At 36.3% G+C, this 18,180-nt stretch overlaps 1 protein-coding gene across 4 annotated transcripts in view; it reads left to right on the top strand.

Moving 5' to 3' along the window:
- FAM184B (family with sequence similarity 184 member B) overlaps positions 1-18,180 on the top strand; it is a 42,830-nt gene that overhangs the window by 15,367 nt on the left and 9,283 nt on the right. For all 4 annotated transcript variants that reach the window (XM_052682820.1, XM_052682819.1, XM_052682818.1 and 1 more), the window contains 5 exons: positions 6,050-6,793; positions 11,319-11,429; positions 15,078-15,290; positions 16,482-16,635; positions 17,770-17,882. In XM_052682820.1, coding sequence (XP_052538780.1) covers positions 6,050-6,793; positions 11,319-11,429; positions 15,078-15,290; positions 16,482-16,635; positions 17,770-17,882 — 1,335 coding nt within the window. The remainder of the gene's footprint in view (positions 1-6,049; positions 6,794-11,318; positions 11,430-15,077; positions 15,291-16,481; positions 16,636-17,769; positions 17,883-18,180) is intronic.

The raw sequence follows: 18,180 nt of genomic DNA, 5'->3' as shown, positions 1-18,180 counted from the left end.
ATCTTAATGACATTGGCTATCTCACCATAGCAGTTTACTTGCTTTTTCCTGAGTGTACACAACCAGGCAGTCTCTATTTGCTGCTGAAGACCACTTAACCTGTGCTTTCATTAGAAACAAGTAGACACTTGAGTTTTTCCTCACAGGTATTTAAAATCATCACAAAGCGTGTGAATTTAATTAGTCTAGTGCCAAGATTGGGTCAATTCATCTTGTCTCCAAGTGGAGCACATTAGCTCAGGCAGGCCTGGTTGTGCTGGTTCTGTATATTCATTTGTCTTCTGGTGCTCATGGAAAGCAGAGCATCATGTAACCCTATTACTGAAGAAGCACTTCTTTTATTTTGTAAGGAAACTATAAAATTGTTTTCAAACAGGACTTTTTGTTAAGATAATGAACTCATTGCACCCTTTTAATATAATTACTCAGAACTTTGTATGACTTGGTCTTTAAATACTTAAAGACAGTTCTAACTTAAAACAGATTGCTACCAGAGGAGTCTTCTATTATAATTGAATTTGGAAGTTACAGTGTTTGGTTGTGACTATATACTGACGGAGTGTTACCTTTAAATGTAATTATGAGATTACAGTTGAGTATCTTTCACTTTTCACTACTGGAATTTGATATTGGAGCTGTTTAAAGCAATAGCTGGTACTTGTAAATGCTATTGCGTAATTTTATTCTTACTATTTAGCTAGTATATTGAAAAATTTCATAAAAATAATGAAATGTCTCAAAACTACAGGGCAGGTGCTCTTGGCAGTGCTCCTTGCTGTTCTTATCCACGATTTTCTGGGTGAGGAATGAAGCACAGTGCAGCTCTTTGCCCAGTCGTGCAGCCAGGCAGTGCAGTCTGGTCAGAGTTAGGGCAGTGCTTCCTGGGCCTGTAGTGCAGTCACTGTTTCCAACATAAATACGACACAGTAAGTTCTGCTGCTTGTATCTGCAAATTTTGAAAATTATGCATTTAAAGTAAGGAAATATTTTGGAAAAGCAGAAATCAAATCCGTGAAATTCATCTTTGATTTACTTCTTTTATTGTAAAACTGGGCGATGTTGCATTAATCTGTACCAACATTGTTAAAGCTCTTTTGAAAAGCTGAAGTTTCAATTAGGTGCCTAGAATGATCAGCAAAACAGAACAAAAGCCAACAAGTCTTTAAAACAACTAAACATGTATCTACAATTTTAGACACCTTGAAGATTTATAGCATAAAGAACACAACAAAAAACATTCTCAGTGAGATACACGGAGATAAGGCCTTTTAATTCCTTTTCTTAGCATAAACCCTTAAACGTTTGTACTGAAAATTCACCTGCACTACAGTGATCTTAAAGCAGACAGATGGGACAGATATAAAAGTGATTTTTTTTTGAAGGCATCTGTTTCCTGCATATTAACTGCATGAAACAGTTTTGCAAGATGAACTTACCCAGAACTGTAAAAGCAAAAGATTTATGGGGTAATTGAGGTCTTCAGGAGTTATGCAAGAATTTTCCCAAGACGGAGATTGCAGTAGGTGAATGGAAAATACTCTGAAATCTATTTGCTCCTAACCACTGCTTTTATGTGTATCTGCATATCAAACACATCAGTGGATTTATCAGTGAAAAAGCATTTTAAAGCTTTTTTCAAAAAAGCATTATTTTAAAAGTTTTCATCTAACCTGTGGATTTTAATTGACACAAATTTCACCTATTCTTACTGAAAGATAATTATTCTCCATGGAAGCATTTGAATGCTGCTCAACTTGATAAATATTCCTGTTTAATATGATTCATCATGAGGGGAGCAAAGAAATAGAAATAAGTTTCATGTAAATGCCACGTGAACTGATTTTTTTTAATTGCACTCAGAATCTAAAATTAAGGTGCTTTTGTTGTTTAAGTTTTGTAAAGTGATTTCAGAGTTACGTATGAAAGGATTTTGAGAGAGAAGATGCAACATGAATCAGGAACTGTAAAAAAAAAAAAAGTTTATGATAACAGATTGTAGGGGGCAGAAGCTAAAATCATCTGCGTGTGAGCTCACCTTATTTCACAAATGAGTTATCTGGAAGTAAAAACAAATAGCATACTAAATGTCTCAGGTGATACTAATTCAAGGAGAGTCATAAACACCAAAACAAGATTGAAAGAAAAAAAAAATAACAGATGGAAAGCAAAGGGAAGCTGCAAAAGGCTGACTTTTCCAAGATCCTGCATCAAAGTAGATTTGTACAGTATCTAAATGTTAAATGTTTTAGTTTGCAGGGCAACATGAAGTGGATGTGCAGACATAAAAACAGTGTGAAGTGAGATTCTCTACAGCCTACGGAAACCTCATAGAAGAATGGAGCAGAGGAAAATGAAGTAGTTTCAGCTTTTAAGAATTCAAACTTGTCTCATCCCTCTACGTGTGATTTTTGTCAACTCTACAGAGAGGAAAAAGTTGGGAATCTGGGAGTGCAGAATTAAAAAAAAAAAAAAAAAAAAAAAAAACCAAAAAAAAAAACCACATCAAAACCAGTCAAACACTAGGAAGAATTCATTTCACTTACATTACCTGTTCTAGACAACTGCACTGGAAACAGGAATGTTGCCTTTTGGGGGCACCTGTCTTTCTCCTTTGATTAACCTGGATCAGATGTGTAATGATGGAAGGAGTGGTGTTAGGGGAGATTAATCCCATCTCTTGTATAGGAAACTTCCTTCTTATTATTTTCTTGCAGTAATTACTGGTGGCTGCCGTGGACCTTCTGTGGTAGCTGTGCTTTAAGGTAGTCGTCTGTTTCTTAGGGTTTCCATGTCAAAATGGAAGGAACAGTAATAAATGGATGTCCTGTTCTTGGAGGTTTCCAAGGACAGGTTGGATGGGACCCTGGGCAACCAGGTCTAGCATTAAATGTGGATGTTGGTGATCCTGGCTGTGGCTCTTTGCATCTCTGCCTTTACTAATTTGTTAGCTGTGCCTATTACACAAGGATGGACAGAAGTTTGAGTGGTGGGAAATTTTGGAAAAATATTTTTAACTTGCTGCCAATTAAAAGCTTGAAATAAGGTATTTTTATTGGGTTTTACAAGTGAAAATCAACCTCAATATGGTCTGTGTTGATTCAAGTAAATTTTAATGTACTGAGTGGATAAAACAGCCATGAATTTCTTATGAAAATAATTGTATTTTATAGCTTTTTTTTTTCTCTTGAACATGATGATAGTAAGCTATGTAATCTGAAAACTTACTGTAGAGATTTTGGTATTTCTACCTGCAAGTCCACTTTTAGAAAGCAAAGATATTATACTAGCTTGGGTCCAAAGGACAACCTTCTGCAATCCTTTATTTGCTTCTTCTTATCATCCTTATCTTCCATCCCAAACTGTCTCGATTCTTATTCAGCTAGTAAGGCAACCTGCTAGAACCGTTTTTTTTTTTTAATTGTGGTAGTTAAGCTACTGTATTAATAGTATTTGTTGATGCTACTGTAGGAATACAGAAGTCTTTCTGAGTTTTAATACTTTACCTTTGTCTTTGCTAATGAGGTAGAGCTGATTTTTTTTATTTTTTGCTATTTATTGCAGCATAAAGAAAAGCAGAAGGGAAATAAAATGCCATTTAGATTCACATCAGTAGAAGAATAAAATAAGGCTAATTAGACATATTCACTGTGCTGATAATGCTCTGGTGGTGTGTAGTGTGTAACAGTGTTTTTACCAACCTGTTGTGTAACTCAGTTGTTGTAAAATCAGTACAATACCCAAATGCCTTTAGAGACTGGGAGGAAGTGGCTGCCATTGCTATTAAGCTAGTTACTCATGGTGTGAACTAGTGCTCCTTTCATTTGAAGGCAATTCTCTGTGCTGTCTAACCAATCTGTTTTAGAGATCCTTTTAAAGAACTGTTTATCAACACAGCTATTGAGAGTCTTGTACCACGTTAGTAAGCAGTGTGTGCACTGCAATGTGCAGGTGTTGAAATAATTTTTCAGTATTTTTCCTTACAGCAGAATGCACATAAACTCCCAGATTCATCTACACATAACTCTAGTCTCTTAAAATGAGGTGTCTGGAATAGGAATGCAGTTGCTACATTCAGTAGGGAGTGAAAGGCATTTGTGAGGGGCTTAAATTTCAGAAAGTACGTGCCAGCAGCCCTCTGAAAGTTGAATCTTTTAAGAAGGTTAAGATACTGAAGAATTGGTTTCAACAGTCAAGCCTGAATATTAAATTGAAAGCCATGCATTTTCAAGTGAGAATTCTTCCTTGTGATTCTAGCCACTATTGAACTGATGGATAGGAATAACCGATAGAGCGGGGAGATGGGTTTCTTCCAGAGCTTTTAGGTGACTCATTTAAGGAGTTGGTGATAACCATTATTGTAGAATGTCTCCAATTTGTTCTAATGCTCAGTGGAATTTGAGGAACTTTGACAATTAAGTCAGACTTTGGAGGAATCCAAATTCCACTGTCAGACCAAATATGACACAATACGAGGCAGGCGGATTTAGTAGATAAATTCATTGCTAAAGCTAGAAGTTTTTAAATCACAAAGGCTGGGTGTTCTAGTGCTTATCTTTTGTTTTGCTGTTGAAATCAAATACAGATATGTGATTACTAATTTGACCTAATTAGTTGAAGAATTGCCTGAGATAATTACTGGTCATTCTAAAGCCACAGGCAAAATTCACAGTTCTCTTGTAGTTTTAAGTCTGTTTCCTGAGGAAGTTTAATTAAAAAAAAAAAAAAGTTTGTGGTGGAATTTCAGTTACCATTTGTGGTGTGAAGGATTCTGCTTAGTATCCTGTAACTATTTCTGTTTCATAGAAAAAATTATCAAAAATAACAGAAATATTTACAATGTGTAATCTAAGGTCAAACAACACATGTGTTTAAGTGTAGACTATGACTTCTTGTCTGCTTGTATTCTGGAATATGATGTCATTACTGTCTTTTACCACATATTTATTCAGAAATGTATCCAGACCATGTTTTGCATCTGTGATTCTTCACAGCTTCTATATTTGTGTCCAGTTCTGGGCTCCCCAGTTCAGAGAAGACAGGGATCTCCTAGGAGTCCACTGGAGGGTCACAAAGATGTTGAAGGGTCTGGAGCACCTCCCACATGAGGAAAGACTGAGTAATCTCAGGAAAAGAAGATTGTGGAGGATCTGATTTATATAAATATCTGTAGGGAGATGGGAAGCAAATGGATGGGCCAGGTTCTTCTAGGTGGTGAGTAATAATAGGACAAGGAGTAATGGCCTGAAACCTCACATAGGATGGCCGGTACAAACATGCAGAAGTACTTCTTTGTGGTAAGGGCGACAGCACTGGAACAGGTTGCCAAGAGAGGTTGTGAAGTCTTCTATGGAGATATTCAAGACCTGTGCAACCTATTGCAGGGTGCCTGCTTTAGCAGTGGGTTTGGACTCGGTCTCTTGAGGTCCCTTCCAACCCCTGTGATTCTATGATTTATTTCGTTATTGCCAAGGAGGAAGTAAATTTGCACAAGATGTTTGCTTGCTTTCATTTATGGATAACTGAAATGGAGCAAGTTATTCAGTATATGAACAGCTCAAAAATGGTTAAATGCATCCAAGCAAATTCAGTAATCCAGGAAAAACATTCAGGCTTTATACAACACAGGCTGCAGACTTTTGCCTCTGTAGGTTCTCAGCACTAGATAATGCTAAAGGCAGTGTGGCAGAAGGTGCTGCTGGAATGAAGGTGAGATGAACTGAACTACTAATGTGGAGTCAGTCAGCTTGAGGAGGGGCTGTGTATGAAAGATTAAACCTGATGTATGAGGGAATAACTTTTTAAGGGAAAAAAAAAAAGCATTATCTTAAAAAAAAAAAAAAAAAAAAAAAAAAAAAAAAGCTCTCACAGTATTGTCTTCTTTCCTTGCAAGGATTTGCAGTTTGTAATTATCCCTTCTGTTGCTAGTGAGGAAAAAAGGCAAAAAATATTTAATAGTACTGTAATTCTTTTTATAAATATAGCAACTGAATTCATAACACTGTTGTTTACTAGATTCTATTATCTCCTGTTGCTCTTCTTCATGTTGTAGGTGATATATGCACTGAACACTAAGAATGATGAACACGAAGATAGTATACAGGCTCTGAGAGAAGCTCATGAAGAAGAAGTTCAGCACATTCTTGCTGAGATGAAGGAAACTATTCTCCAGTACAAAAGTAAAGTTGAAGAAGAACAGTTGCTGAGAAAACATATTCAAGCCCTTGAAACTGCAGTAGAACAACACAGGAAACTAAAGGAAGAAGCCTTGGCAGAGTTAACGTTGTGCAAGAAGCAGGTGGAAGAGAGGGAACCAAGAGCAGAAGTAAAAGTCACACATGTGGCCCTTTCCACAGACACAATAGATACTAATGCAGAATTTGAAAACAAACGGACCAATGGACAACAAAATGAATGCAAACTATCTAGGAGAGAAAATTTAGATGAAGATATTTTTGCTGAAAAATTGAGCATGGAGGGTCGAGTTCTAATAAAGGAAATGGAAAACCTGAGGAGTGAGAACCAAGGAGCAATTAAAGAATATACTCAGAAAACAAGCCAACTGCGAGCCTCCTGTGAGAGGGGAAGAGAGTCTTTGAAAAAGTCTACACAGCAATCTATGACAGAAACAAGGAATCATCATCAGCAAAGAGAAATGGAGCAAAGAAATTGCTCAGAGGCTGAGAAAGGTTTTTGGATGCAGCAGGTAAAGAAACTGGAGGCAGACCTAGAGGAGAAAAGTCAGAAGATAAATGAGAGGAAGAAACATTCCCAGAAGCTCAAAGAAAGAATACAGGTAAAGTATAAGACTGTGCTCTTTATCTCTGCCTATTAAAGTGCAAATTATAATTCTTTAAGATTTGGGGAAGGAGAAATCTAAGTTTCATTTTGATTTAAATGCTTTGTAAGCATTAGAGCAGTGCTTGAGACTCGGGGCAGAAATGGAAGGTTATAGTGCGGAGAGTTTTAAAGAATGACTGTAAATGATTAATTAGTACATAGCATTCATGAGAATATAGGCATGTGATTTACTCTTTTGCTTAACAATGTAAGAGAAACAGTGTTTCAGGTATAAAAAAAGTCAGAATGCAGTAGAAACTGGAAATAAGCGATGTCTTTGGTGATTTGATTTTTTTTACATTCAATATCAGCTAGATAAAACTGAAATCTTTTCTGATAGACATATACTCAACCTATGTACACTTCAGATCCTCTAAGACTGTGAAATGAGGCTGAATTATGACCAACTTAGAAATTGCCTTGAATCTTTAAAGCAGGGGCATCCATCCCGTGCCACTTGCCTCTTGCCATCATAGCGGTGGCCAGTGGCTGGCAAAACCCATCTCTCAGCAATGACCAAACATCAGTGTGCTGTTAACCCTATCTAGTCTGAAACCAGGACATGGAGTGAGAATAGTGCAGAGTTAACTCAAGTGGTGGCAAATAATGGTAGGAATTTAGATACATTGGCTAACCACAGTTCTTTGAGCAGCAGAAAATATGCAGCTGTGCTTTCCGTTGTGATAATGGAATTCGAGAACAAGTTTCAAGATTGCAAAAAAGTTATCATTTTTCTTAGTATATTTGTGATTCCATTTTCAGCCAGCATAAATACTCCACCTGCGGATTTTCAAATGGAATGTATAGACATTCAATTCAAAAAATCTGAACGTGTCTCTCTACTGGACTTTTCTTTCTGCTAAGAAAGAGCTTATCAATATTCTTCACTTAATTGTCACATTTTATTCACATAATCATTGTTGGGCAATGTGTATATTTGTGAACAACTGTGTTCAAGGATGAAGGAAAAATAAAATTTCATCAAAAATCTCATTTGTTAACTTTTAGTACGGATTGTCAGGAAATTAAAGGAGTTATGGCCTGTTACGAGTTTAGGGTAATTATAGGCATATTTTAGATGGTAACTCTTTGGGTGTTCACCTTACAATGACGCCTGCTGAGGGAATGGCTCCACGTTACAAATGTTCTAGCAGCAGAGTTAATTTAAGTGTATGGAAGAGAAGAAGGTTATTTTGAACAAGCTCTTTTGGTGAAAGATCATTATAATGGAACTGCACCAAAAGAGAGGAAAAAACCCAACTATTTCAGATGACAAAAAAATGAATGTATATAATGAAGCACAATACATGCTTTAGGATTTTGAGGTGTAGTTTAAGGGAATACAGCAGGAAATTCTGGAATCAAAAAAATGTGGAGGAAGATCTAAGTGTAGTAAAAGAGAGGAATATGCTTCAGCAGAAGGAAATCCTGCAAAAAGCAGGTAAAATATAAAATAAATGCTCATTAATGTCATTCTGAATGATTTCCCTTGTTACTCATTCTCATTGGAAATTCCACAAGTTAGTTATGCTATTTGAAATGCAAATGTTGCTTCTGTAGAAGGTTGGGAAGCTCTATTGAATTCCCAGAGCAAAGCTGCAAATGAAGTAGATGAACTAAAGCATCAAATAATTCAACTGCAGCAAATGATTTCTACCAAACAAAGCCAAAACAAGAGAGGCTCTGAACACATGTGAGAGCTTAATCAAATGGTTTGCTCTTAAACACTCAAAGCCACAGCATGCAAAAATATACTGAAATCAATGTCATTTTTCTTGCAATGTTCTTTCTTGTTTGGGGGTTATTCTATAGAAATCAATCTTGTGGGATTCTTAGACCTCCGGCCTCATTCAATGGAACACTGACTCATGTTCATAACTTCAAGAGTTGCTCAGTGATAGCAAAGGAACTGTTGATATCCTTAAAGTGAAATTGATCTGGACCAGGGTGGCATTCAACTTCTATAACTAAGAAGTGGAAGGAAACAAATCAGACTTTCTCTGTTGAGGTTCAATTGAAACACAAACTTTTAAAATTATTTTTAGGTAAAGAACAAAGTCTGTTCTTCTGAAAAGCTAAACAGAAGTAATACCAGAAATAGTCAGTACGATGACTGGTTGTATCCTGAGAGTTCCCTCTGTACAATGTCTTCCCCTGTTGACTGTCCAGACACAAATCTTTTCTGTGTGAGGATGTATAGATAGATACAGAAATATATATTTAATTCCTGGAAGTCTGTTAATGCTAGCGTTGTGTAAAATTAGAATTGCTATTGGGAATGTAACAAAAAAAAAAAAATCACCCCCTGTACTTTTCCGAAGAACTGAAGTTGTCCTCGAGGAAGCCTCCATACTTGAAAATGAGACACGCACCCAAAGCTGAAGCAAAATAGGAAACAAACGAAAAACAACAACAACAACAAAACCCCAACCAGACCTAGGCTGAAGATGAGTCATACAACCCTGCATGGTTATAGTTCAATATTGTTTACTGAAATACAGCACTTTTCAACAGAGGATACCCACTGAAGTAGAGTATTCCCTACAAGATGGGTAATGGTCCCCAGAATTTCACCTTGGTTTTGTCAAGTTATATAACGAATGTGATTTATAAATTATGAAAGGTGTAGCTAATTAAAAAAGGTATGAATTAAAAGACACAAAGAACTTGCATTGTAAAGGCAACTATCAGTTCCGTAAGGGGAAGACTTGTCTGAAGGAATGCTGTTAAATGGGTTGGAAGATTCATAATGAAGCATATGAAGGTAATCAATTTAATCTAAAACTTCAAGCAAGCTGCAAAAAGCAGGAGGTAGAAGTGTTCTATTTATAGAAGCTCTAATTCATCTGTTTTTAATCTTATTGGTCACAGTGACATCATTTGATTTATCCTTACTGGAGGCATTTTGAATCATAAAATGGAGGATTTTCTTGCTATGGTTTTACTAAGAGGAAAAGAAAAAAATGGAGGGGAAAAAACGTCAAGCTGATGTATTTTTGCATAAAGCTCCAGAGGCAGGGAGGTGACTTTATCCTTGATGTGACGAACTGCCTTCTTAGCAACACTTAGAATTACATGCTTTTCATGTGGCAGCTGGAGTGATTAATGTGAGTTCACTCCTGAAGAAATATGTATTGTGGGTGTATTCCAATTTCTGACTTCAATTTCCATGGATCTCTGCTATGAAATACTCAAATACTTTGATTTAATCAAAATTTGGCATTGTTTAGGCTGAGGAACTAGTTCTACGAAGTGTTAGTAAATGGATTTGGAAGGCAGGTGTTCTTAGTGACACGACCACTAGTTACAAATGAAAACATGAGTGTGTATGCATGACCTTATTTAAGTTAAGTCACAAAGAATGATTGTCTTTGTGGATTCAGACAAGTATCCTGAGCAGTGCCCTCTCTCACTGTGTTGCAAATGGCTGAGCTTTAATTTTCTTATTGGTACACATTAGCAACAATTGACTTAAGACATTCTTCAGAGAATTCCACCATTGTGAGAAGTGCTGTGATAAATTGTTATCTTACCTAGCAGTCCTTTGTAGATTTGCAGTCTGTAATGTTTCTGTGCAGTAGGAACACCAGTGGGGGCAGAAATGCATTGGAATGTAGGGCAATGTGTTTAATTTTAAGCGTGTGTTTTAATGTGCAGTGATGCTCACACTCAGTGTGTGTCTAAGCAGTTTGCCAAACTAGAGTGCAGATTAAGGCCAGATCTATTCTTCATCTCCTACTGTATTTTGTGTGATGTGTTTCTCAGGATCTTATTAGACAGAAGAAATAAACACATGTATTAGAGCAGACTGTAGAACTGAACAATCAGGCTGGCCAAGTGTTCTATAGACCTCTACTGTTGCTTTTTGTTTTTTCTCAGTTTTAATGCTGCTGTACTTTTCCAAGTTCAACATCTCTTTGAGAATAATCAAAACTCTTGCAGATGAGTTCTGAAGTCATGGAAGGAGTTCTGTCACTTAATGCTATGTTTTGTAGTCCCTTCCAGATTCTGGAGGCTAGGAATTGTGTTCAGTGCTCTTCAGAAGAATTCGTTTCTGTTTATGAAACTGCTGAAGTTTGTGCATTTGTGCACTACCACTTCTCATAAAGGAATCTATGAGAGTAAATTATTTTATCTGGTTGTGAGAGATCTGTGTGTGAAGATACAGTGTTTCAAGGAACGTAGTTGCACTATGAAGTGTAAGCCTTACTAAAAGGACTTTGTCTGTTACATGCAGTATTGTTTTATGAGGATGGTTTTGTACAAGTTATACTTAAAATGATGTGACAAGCTCTTCACGCAAGCCAGATCAAGCTTAAATGCTGATTATTTCATAATATAGTTTTTTTTTTTTTAAGTAGATGTTTATTACTTCTAGGCTACAAATATTATTGCTTATAATCATCTCTTCTTAGAGCGTTGCAGAAAGTTACTAAGGAAATCTTAAGTAAATTGTGTACTCTTTTGTTTCTGGACTTAAGGAACTCCAGACGCAGCTAGAGGAATTTAAAAGAAAATCTGAGTGTGAAATAAAGCAACTAGAGAAAGAAAAAGAAGCCCTAACTGGGAAACTTCAAAACTCTTCACTTGAGGTAAGCTTAGTCATAAATGTAAGTTAGTAATAAAAGGGCTTTTCATTTTTTTCTTCTGGACGACTCTTGATTACATGTGTAACAGGTTGCCCAGAGATGTGATGGATGCCCCATCCATGAAGGTATTCAAGGTCAGGCTGGACCATGCTCTGTAAATATAAATGCCTCTGTTCACAGCAGGGAAGCTGGACTAGATGGCCTTTGTGGGTCCCTTCCAACGCAAACAATTCTATAATTCTGTGTAATCATATTTGCTGTCATTGTCATTCAAGAAAATATGCAAGGTAGAAATAACAAAAAACACTTGTTCCTTAATGTCTATGAAGATTTTTGACATGCTTATTTATTTTGATAAATTTCATAATATACCAGTCTCTGGTGTTATGTTATGGCTTTATGCTAAGGAATTTGGCTCTATCTGTGTTGTATGGTGACTGACTGTTTACCTATGGGGCTGTGTGGATTTGAAATCTTCTGTTTTTGTGTGTGTAGATGTGTAAAAGGGCTTTCTTGTTTGCTTGCTTCCTTAAGCAAGAAAATTGAATGGTAAGAAAGATTGAGTGGCTCATTATTTTTGCTTTTCCTGCCTGATGAAGTAGCTGATGGGGTGACTGAAGCAGGTTAGAGCATGCAGTAGTTCATATATTAGCAATTATTTACGTGTCTATGTTCTCAAGATCAAAAATGAAGTAGAGAAAGCATCATGACTCCAAAGTAACTTTTAAGATTATGTACCTTATGTACTATTCCCTGTTCCAGTTATAGCTAAGTTGCAATAGAAATTTGCTAACATGTATTAATCTGGAAATGAGTACCTGAGATGTTCTGCTATTAGACTATCCACCTGTGGGTATAGTTAGGTGCAAGCCAAGCAATGCAAATTTTCCAGACTACTTCATCTGCCAAAATATTTGTACAATAAAATGTCATGATTTGAAAAGCCATGCCTGGAGGTTGGATAATTTTCTGTAAAAAACAAAACAGAACCCCTGTAAAGCAATTGCTTAACAAGGTAAAGAGTGCTTTCATCATGAGAAGTGTTTTCTACTTTTTCCTGCCAATCTGGGTTTTAAGAAGCCAAAATATTACCAAAGAAAATCAGAATATTCCCAAATACACAAAATCCTGTTTAGTTTAAAGTAATGGACAGCAACAGGAATTAGGTAGCTAACACTGCTGAACAAGTGAATTAGAGGTAACCGCTGTTGTTGTGACTGACTCTAATTTCCATCACTTTGTATTTTCACTGCTTCTAAGCAGTTTCACTTCCAGGAAGTTCAGTAGGATCTTGCATAGCAAGAGATGAAACCTGAGATTTTCTCAGCTGGCTTTTGCAATTTCTGAGTGGCTATAATAAGACCTCTTTCGGTGTGCAAAGACAGAGAAAGAACAGATAGACCCATCAGGGGCGTAAGCAAGATGTTGTCCCACCTGCTTTCACTTTCCCCTTCCTTTTATACTGCTTGGTGTGTTGTATATATCAGCAATCATAGCATTTGTTGTGGTCATTTACTATATAATATCTGCTTTTCTCCCCATTCAGCTGTGATAGTTCTGAATGAAATGTAGTCCTCTGCCTGTTCCGGTACCAAACAGTTGCATTCTGACAGTCTATCCATTACTCACTGTTACAAATGCAGAATATAAATGTAGTTCTTAATCTTCTAAATTTCTGGCTAAGTCCTGGTTTTAGGTTTTATTACACATCTGCATGTCACTGTTTTCTACAGTGTTCTTCATTAGGAGAATTTCAGATCAATCCAACTTGTGTTGGCCTACCCAAGTGACTTCTTTGCATCTAATGCAATGTGCAGGTTCTTAGAAATCAGTCATCTTTATTCTTTTCTAATCTTCCCTTAAGGGAAAAAAATATCCTAGTCTATTCAAAGCTGAAAACTTACTGTGGTATGCTGGCATACGTAGTGCCTGAAAGTTGTACTGATTTGAGGTATAAGGGAAACCTGATACTATTGCATACATTTATGCATATATATTCCATTGGGAGGCCTCAAAGAAATCAAAAGGCTTATTTAATGAAATAATTATTGTTCAGGTTTTGCAGATGCGAAAAGTAAAGCAATGAGCCATCAAATTACTTTTCTTGAAGTCATGAATTCAGGCCAGAGCAACAGGAGAGGAAGCCTGTTTCCTATCTGCTAGTCCTATGATACTGTGAGTTCATAGTAGATGCAAGGAATGCTGAGAAAATATTGTTGCTAACTACATAAAGCAAGTAATATAGTGTGCATCATATTGTATGTTATATTCACAATATCATGTGAGTATGAACAGATGCGCTAAAAAACAATCTAGTGCATCCTGCAGTCTAACAGTGGTGTGAAAATGGAAATGGTTCCTCTGAAGCAAAAATTTGCATTGTTGTTGGTATTTTTTGTTACTTTCTGAACCAGTTACTTGGAGGTATTGCCTCTAAGCAATTGAAATTACTTCACCAGAGAAATGAAGTAGTTTCAACTGACAATACTTTCCTTTTATAGATATTTGGCTGTTCACAGCCAACAAACAACCATTCACTGTATCACATTATGTTTCACACAGGGCGTGATTCCCAGCTGGGAACTTTGCAGTGGCTCAGCCCAGAGCTTCCGCCTCAGAGACTAGGCAATGTGCTGTTACTAATCCAGCTCTAACCTGGATGGTATTTCACATCTAAAAATAGCTTTCTTAGCAGCATAAGGCATATTTTTGGTTGGGCTGACATAGCTAGAGTACTGTGCAGAGTAGACAGAATCATGATAATTAGTCTTCTCTGGAGACTCACTTCAAAACTGCAATATTTCCATATCACTGACTTTTTTATTTTTTTCTTGATAAATAAGCCAGATTTGCACCTATTTGGTGCCTTGAAAGGAAAGATATAAAGTCCCGTGTGGACTGAATGCTAATTTATTGGAGTCCTCCAATCCCTTACTTTTGCACTACAAGATCTGTTCAACAACTGTAAAGAGACTATTCTGGAATTACAAGGTACATAAAATAGAAGGGCAGGATTCATCAGAACCTTGGTGGCAGGCTTGTGAGTATCAAACAATTATAGCAGCTGTAGAGGTGTGCCTGTTGTGCTTGCTCCTGTCCCTGCAATCAGGTCTTGCCATAAATCTTGGGAAGCAGTTAACTGTGAAGTTAACTGAGGTAACTGAAGTAAGCCTTAAAACAGCAATAAAATAGCATTCTGTTATTATGTTGTTACTACTTCTACTGTGTTACTGCTTTGATGTAGTAGCACCATAGTAAGAGTAAAATTGAGTAGCATTTGATTACCTTATTTTGTCTGTCATTTTAAATAAAGAAATTAAGTTTCTAAATGAAAATGTTTCAAATGATGAATTCAAATTTTCCTGCTTAATGGCATCGCTATGAAAAAAAAGCTTTTAAAATTTGCCTTTGAATATTTTCAGTTGGGTAACCATTCTGGATTGCTATATTGGCTATCTGGAAAAAATCACTTAGCTCCCTTCTTCAGTGAAGCAAGGGGCTCATTGCATCAAACTGTATTCAATTGTTTCATTGTATGAAGCATCTTGCTATTTTTCACAGAGCATCACAAGATCATAGAATTTGCTCAGGTTTACGTAATTCTTCTCCATTGTTAGTACAGCCATTAATCCCTTCCTGCTTTTCTGGCAGGTGGCTCAGCTGAGGCAAATACTAGACCAACAAGCAGATAATTTCAAGGAGTCACTGAAGAAACACAATCTGCAGTCCAGCAAAGAAAAGGAGAAGCTTTTGCAGGATCTTCAAAACACCATTAAAGAAAACCAGAACGTTAAACTGCAGCTGGAAGCGTCACATCAAAAAGTTTTAAAAATGTTGGAGAAAAACAAAAAACAGGAACTCAAGGTCAGTTTATGAGACATGAGTTTAAAAAAAAAAACAAACAAACAAAAAAAAAAAACCAAAAAAAAAAAAAAAAAAAACACAGAAGAGTGGGCTAAACAGTATTGGAAACCCCTGATATCAGCTCAGTTATTACCTGTTACCTTAACTGTATGCTGCCGTTGTGGCTCATAAGGAGCTATTCTGCGATTTTTGAAACCTTGTTATCTTAAGGGTTGGGTTTTTTTGTTGGTTTGTGGTGATGGTGTTTTCATTTTAACTTCTTTTACTGAGATCACAGTATGAATGAAATTATTTCTATAAAATACTGTGTCCTAGTCTGTAGTTAGGCTAAGATGAATGCAAATTTATTTTTATACTATACTATATATAAGCTCCTGTTTTATTAACAGGAATCAGATGCTTTCAAGAAATGAATTCTATAGGTAGATAATGAAAGCTTCTAAAGGTTCAAGGGGATTTTTTTCAGTGACAAAATGTTATTGCAGTATAATGAAGTAATGAAGAAAATATCTGTTCGAGTGGGGAAAAAAAAAAAAGCTTAAAAGTCTAAATGCACTTGGATTTAATATATCTCTTTTCTGTATTGCATATGTTAGGGAAAACCTTTTTAAATGCATTTGGTAAAACCCCTATAAAAATGATTTAATGTTTTGTTTACATATTGAGAATCAAATCCCAGCTTTATCAAACCAAGCTGGAGGCAGTAGCTGATAAAAATGAAACTGGTAATAGGAGCTTGTTCTCAGAGCCACTACAGAGCAACTACTCCAGCAAGGTATCAGTAGCACTTCCAGTGACAATGAGAAGTTCTGTCCAAGAAAGACTAAATGAAAGATAGAAGCCTTTGTCTGACACAGTGTGATAAGAAGAGGTATTTAGTTCAAATCTGGGTCTCTGGTGAATGGTAAAAACATTTTTTTAGTGCCAAATATGTCACTGTTGTTGCTTCATTTTGCACAACAAATCTAATAGAAGATATTGTGATAGTTTATCTTGTCCATATTAAGTTTTCATTTTCATCTTCTGGTCATTTTTATTCTTATGTTGATGAAGTGTCACACAAAATGATGATGAAAATAATGAAAGTTCTGCAATGAAAGACCAGATTCATCCAGGTTTACAAGTAAACCAATAAGGTGATACATAGGCTCTGACTACTTTCTTTTTTGGGGGGGGGGTGTTTGCTTACAGGAGGCAGAAGAGCGTTTGAAAAAGGAGTTTAATGAGACTTTCAAAATCCAACATCAGTCTCATAGGCTGGAAATGCAAACCTTGGAAGAGAGAGCAAAGAAAGAATTACAGGATGAACTCGAGCAGATACAGAAGCAGCAAACTCTGTTGCTAGGTATAATGCCTTATGCATACACAGCTCCTACTGCTTGATGATATGCTTTGATGTGGTGGTATTCAACCCATTCATTTTCCTTCCCATTTTCTGGATCATCTCCTTTCCCATACCCTACACTTCCAGCAATACATACTTAGCCTTTGTTTGTTGACCTCACTGTGCTGTCAGCAGCTTGTATACAGCATACAAGTATATATAAATGGATGTATTGATTAGGAAGATTGTAGTTGGTATATATATTCCCTCTTTTTTTCTATGTGGGGAATTATTATATGTGATTCAAGTCTTTCTGCTGAGTTCAGCTGTAAGATCTGTGGCTACATATGTATTCTTTATTCAGTTTACAAAGCTCCCTGGATAGTTCAGATCTAAACAGAACACTGCGGTATGAGAATGTGTAATATCTCCAGGCCTACATTCAGGTTATTAAAGCTCACTTATAAAATGCTTCTTAACTAAAGAAATAATAATTTAGAAATACTTCAAGAATAAAGAGGATCTGTTCTTGCTTTTTTTTCAATCATTCAAACTTATTAGAAAGATTTGTTGCTCTCTAAAGTTAATACATTCAATAGATAATTTATGTTCTGCTTCTTCAAGGAAAATTGTAAGAATGAGAGAAGCAAACATCTTTCTCCTTGTACTTGATCCATCCTGGAACTTTTACACAGTCTACAAAATATCAGTACATGACAGATCTGCTTATTTAAGTGTTGCATTTCGATAACACAAACAGAGCTCTCAGCCTTCATTATGGCTTTTTACAAAACAGCAGTGGACTTTGCAATGAAGCTCAAGAGTGCTGCAGTTAAATCCAAGGTTAGAAGAAGCAATTGCAGTGACACAGACCTTACTTCTCTGATTCTGACACTGAGTTGTTGCAGTTGTAACTCTGCATCTTTGTACTATTGCTTAGTTGAGTTGTCTATTAATAGGTTTGGCTTTTACCAGTGAGGATGTGTTTTTTTTTTTTTTTTTTTTTTTTCCCTCTATTACTGTTTACTAATGGCAAAGGCACCAAGGGAGAAAGCAAAATGTAATGTTAATGTTTGCATCAGCATTGTCTATATCTACCTCCCCTGCCCACCTGGCCTCCAACTGCCCTAATTATTATCCCTCTGGTGTTATTAGGATCTCTAAGGGTAGAAATTTCTGAGCAACAGACATCATGCACAAATCTCAAAAAACAAATAGAAGAGCTCCAAATGGAGTTGAGGAGCGTGAGGACCTTGAAGAAGCAACAGGCAAGAATCCAGTTCCTACTTCATTATCTTATTATATTTTCTGAAAGCAGTAACATCACTTTTCTCTCTCAGAGCATAATATTCTTTTGCAGAAATACAGTCAGTTTCCTTTCTTCATGTCGTACTTAAAAATGTTAACCTTGCTTATCAACTTTTCCCTACAGGCAGACTTTTTTTGATTTAAAGATTGAGTCTTCAACACAAGCATTACAAAAATGTATGTTTTATGGAGAATATAATGCGTGTTTGGGAAAATGTGATCACAGATTTTGTCACACACATAGAATTTCATAAATTT

This window comes from Tympanuchus pallidicinctus, unplaced genomic scaffold (genome assembly GCF_026119805.1).
Source record: "Tympanuchus pallidicinctus isolate F22 unplaced genomic scaffold, pur_lepc_1.0 scaffold2, whole genome shotgun sequence".
In the NCBI taxonomy this organism is placed as follows: domain Eukaryota; kingdom Metazoa; phylum Chordata; class Aves; order Galliformes; family Phasianidae; genus Tympanuchus; species Tympanuchus pallidicinctus.
This window is presented reverse-complemented; position numbering and strand designations above follow the sequence as displayed.